Source organism: Perkinsus marinus, assembly GCF_000006405.1.
Source record: "Perkinsus marinus ATCC 50983 genomic scaffold scf_1104296966180, whole genome shotgun sequence".
NCBI lineage: Eukaryota > Perkinsozoa > Perkinsida > Perkinsidae > Perkinsus > Perkinsus marinus.
In genome coordinates this window covers 1-1,910 of record NW_003204026.1, presented here as the reverse complement: position 1 = coordinate 1,910, position 1,910 = coordinate 1, and the positions used below count along the sequence as shown (strand labels likewise).

Below are 1,910 nucleotides of genomic sequence, written 5' to 3'. Positions count from 1 at the left end.
TGACGGCTATGATGGTGAGAGGCCCTTACTGGATGAGTGAGGAGAGAGAGTAGGGCTTGGGCTCAGATGCTCGTCCATCGAATCAAGTGGATACCATGACTGACAGCTGTGAAGGGCTGATGGGCATGCTATACTGGGATGCGGACAGGCCAGGGGATAAGGGAGGAATTGGTAGTGATGGTTGGGTTAGTTGCCTTTGATGATCATCTTGTTATTGTTCCTTAGTGATCCCCCCACGTGGCCAGATGGGCGACATCACTGCTAGCCGTGCTGGACCTGTAGTGCCAAGGCAGCCCAAGAGGGCGAGTGCTGATGGCGGGTGGAGCACCCCGGCTGGGACCAAGGCCGACGATACTTGGAATACGGCCGACTTCGCCTCGTTGGATACGGCAGCGGCACAAGTCCAGTCCAGCCCGGGGAATCCTTTCGCACAGCAAAGACCTATAACGGCTCCTCCTCCTTCTCCTAGCGCGCAGAGGCCTGTCACACCCACGCCTATGCAGGGGGGTGTGGCGGCTTATAGCACTGCTGCCGCTACATCGTCAGCCATGGCGCGCCACGCTGCCAGTGGAACTCGACAACATCCGGCTCAAGGAGGTTACCAGACTGTTGCCCAGACTCAGCAGCAGCAGCAGGCCAACCCACAGCAGCAGCACCGACAACCCCGGCAGCATCAGCAGCAACCCTATTATGTTTACCAGGGCCCCCCTCCGAACTCGGTGCCGGCATCATTCATAGGAGGTCGTACTCAGCTCCAGCCTGGTGTAGTGCCTCAAAGATACCCCAGTGCTATTCCTCAAGCCCCACAGCCGCAAGGATATCCTCATACCGGTGGATACAATACACCTTATCAGCGTCCGGGAACCGCCGGGGGGCAATACCAACAGGCAGCAGCAGCACAGCATGCTCAGTCCCAGCAGCCAGAGCATCCGGCAGTAGCAGCACAGCGAGGCCAGTACCAGCAACAGCCGGCAGTAGCAGCACAGCGGGGCCAGTACCAGCAACAGCAGCCGCCAGTAGCAGCACAGCGAGGCCAGTACCAGCAACAGCAGCCGGCAGTAGCAGCTCCTCAAGGGCGTCCTGCGCCTCGTACGCCGCCGAGCAATAGTGTGCCGCTCGGTCGCCTGGGGGACTACAGTTCTTCGGCAGCTAGAATGGCATCAGCCGGTGGAACGGTAAGTCACATTCCTCATAAGAGTGGTGTTACTGTGTATTGTGCATCAGGTATATAATGCCCCTCCTTCTCCTCCAGCTGTTGGGACCTCTTACGGACGACCAGTGCAGTATGCGGCAGGCTCACCGCAGCCTCAGCGGGCGCCACAGCTCCCACCTAAGCCTAACGACCCCTTCGCGACTCTGAACCCTTTTGCCAATGGAGGAGGGCTCAGCTAGGGCCGGCAGCAGACCTCTCTGATGAGTTGACTGTTGTTGCTGTCTATGCTAACTGTTCAGATGAGCGTTTGCAGCCTTCCACGGAGAAGTGTAGGTGTGGCAGCTTCTGTTTCATTTTGTTAAACCTTCGATCCTAACTGTTCTTTGCTTTCGCCTTCCTTGTTGTGTTCGAGAGTTTTACGTCTCGCCGGGGGAATGAGAGTGAGCCCAGGTAGTTGTTGAGGAGGATGCTGAAAAAGGCTTTGTCGGACTTCCGCTTCGTGGCGGCACTCTCGGCTGTGATTCATATATGCCTTATTGCATACGGTCATTGGCAAGATACGCATCGTAAGGTCTCCACTCGGCTTTGTCGTGAGCATGCGCTCTTGTTAGTCCGAGTCAAGTACACGGACATAGACTACATGGTATACACTGATGCGGCTAGAGCTGTGTATAGAGGAGGCAGCCCTTTCGAGCGGCACACATATCGCTATACGCCGCTACTGTGAGAACGTCATTGCCTGCAACAGCTTACATAG

General features: G+C 56.8%; 1 protein-coding gene across 1 annotated transcript; it reads left to right on the top strand.

Moving 5' to 3' along the window:
* Positions 1-225: 225 nt before the first annotated feature.
* On the top strand, positions 226-1,514 carry Pmar_PMAR007196 (conserved hypothetical protein; the record flags this gene model as incomplete). Its single annotated transcript, XM_002769287.1, has 2 exons — positions 226-1,175; positions 1,225-1,514. Coding segments are annotated over 2 exons (1,116 nt in total), but the record flags the coding sequence as incomplete, so codon positions are not given.
* Between the last annotated feature and the right edge of the window lie 396 nt (positions 1,515-1,910).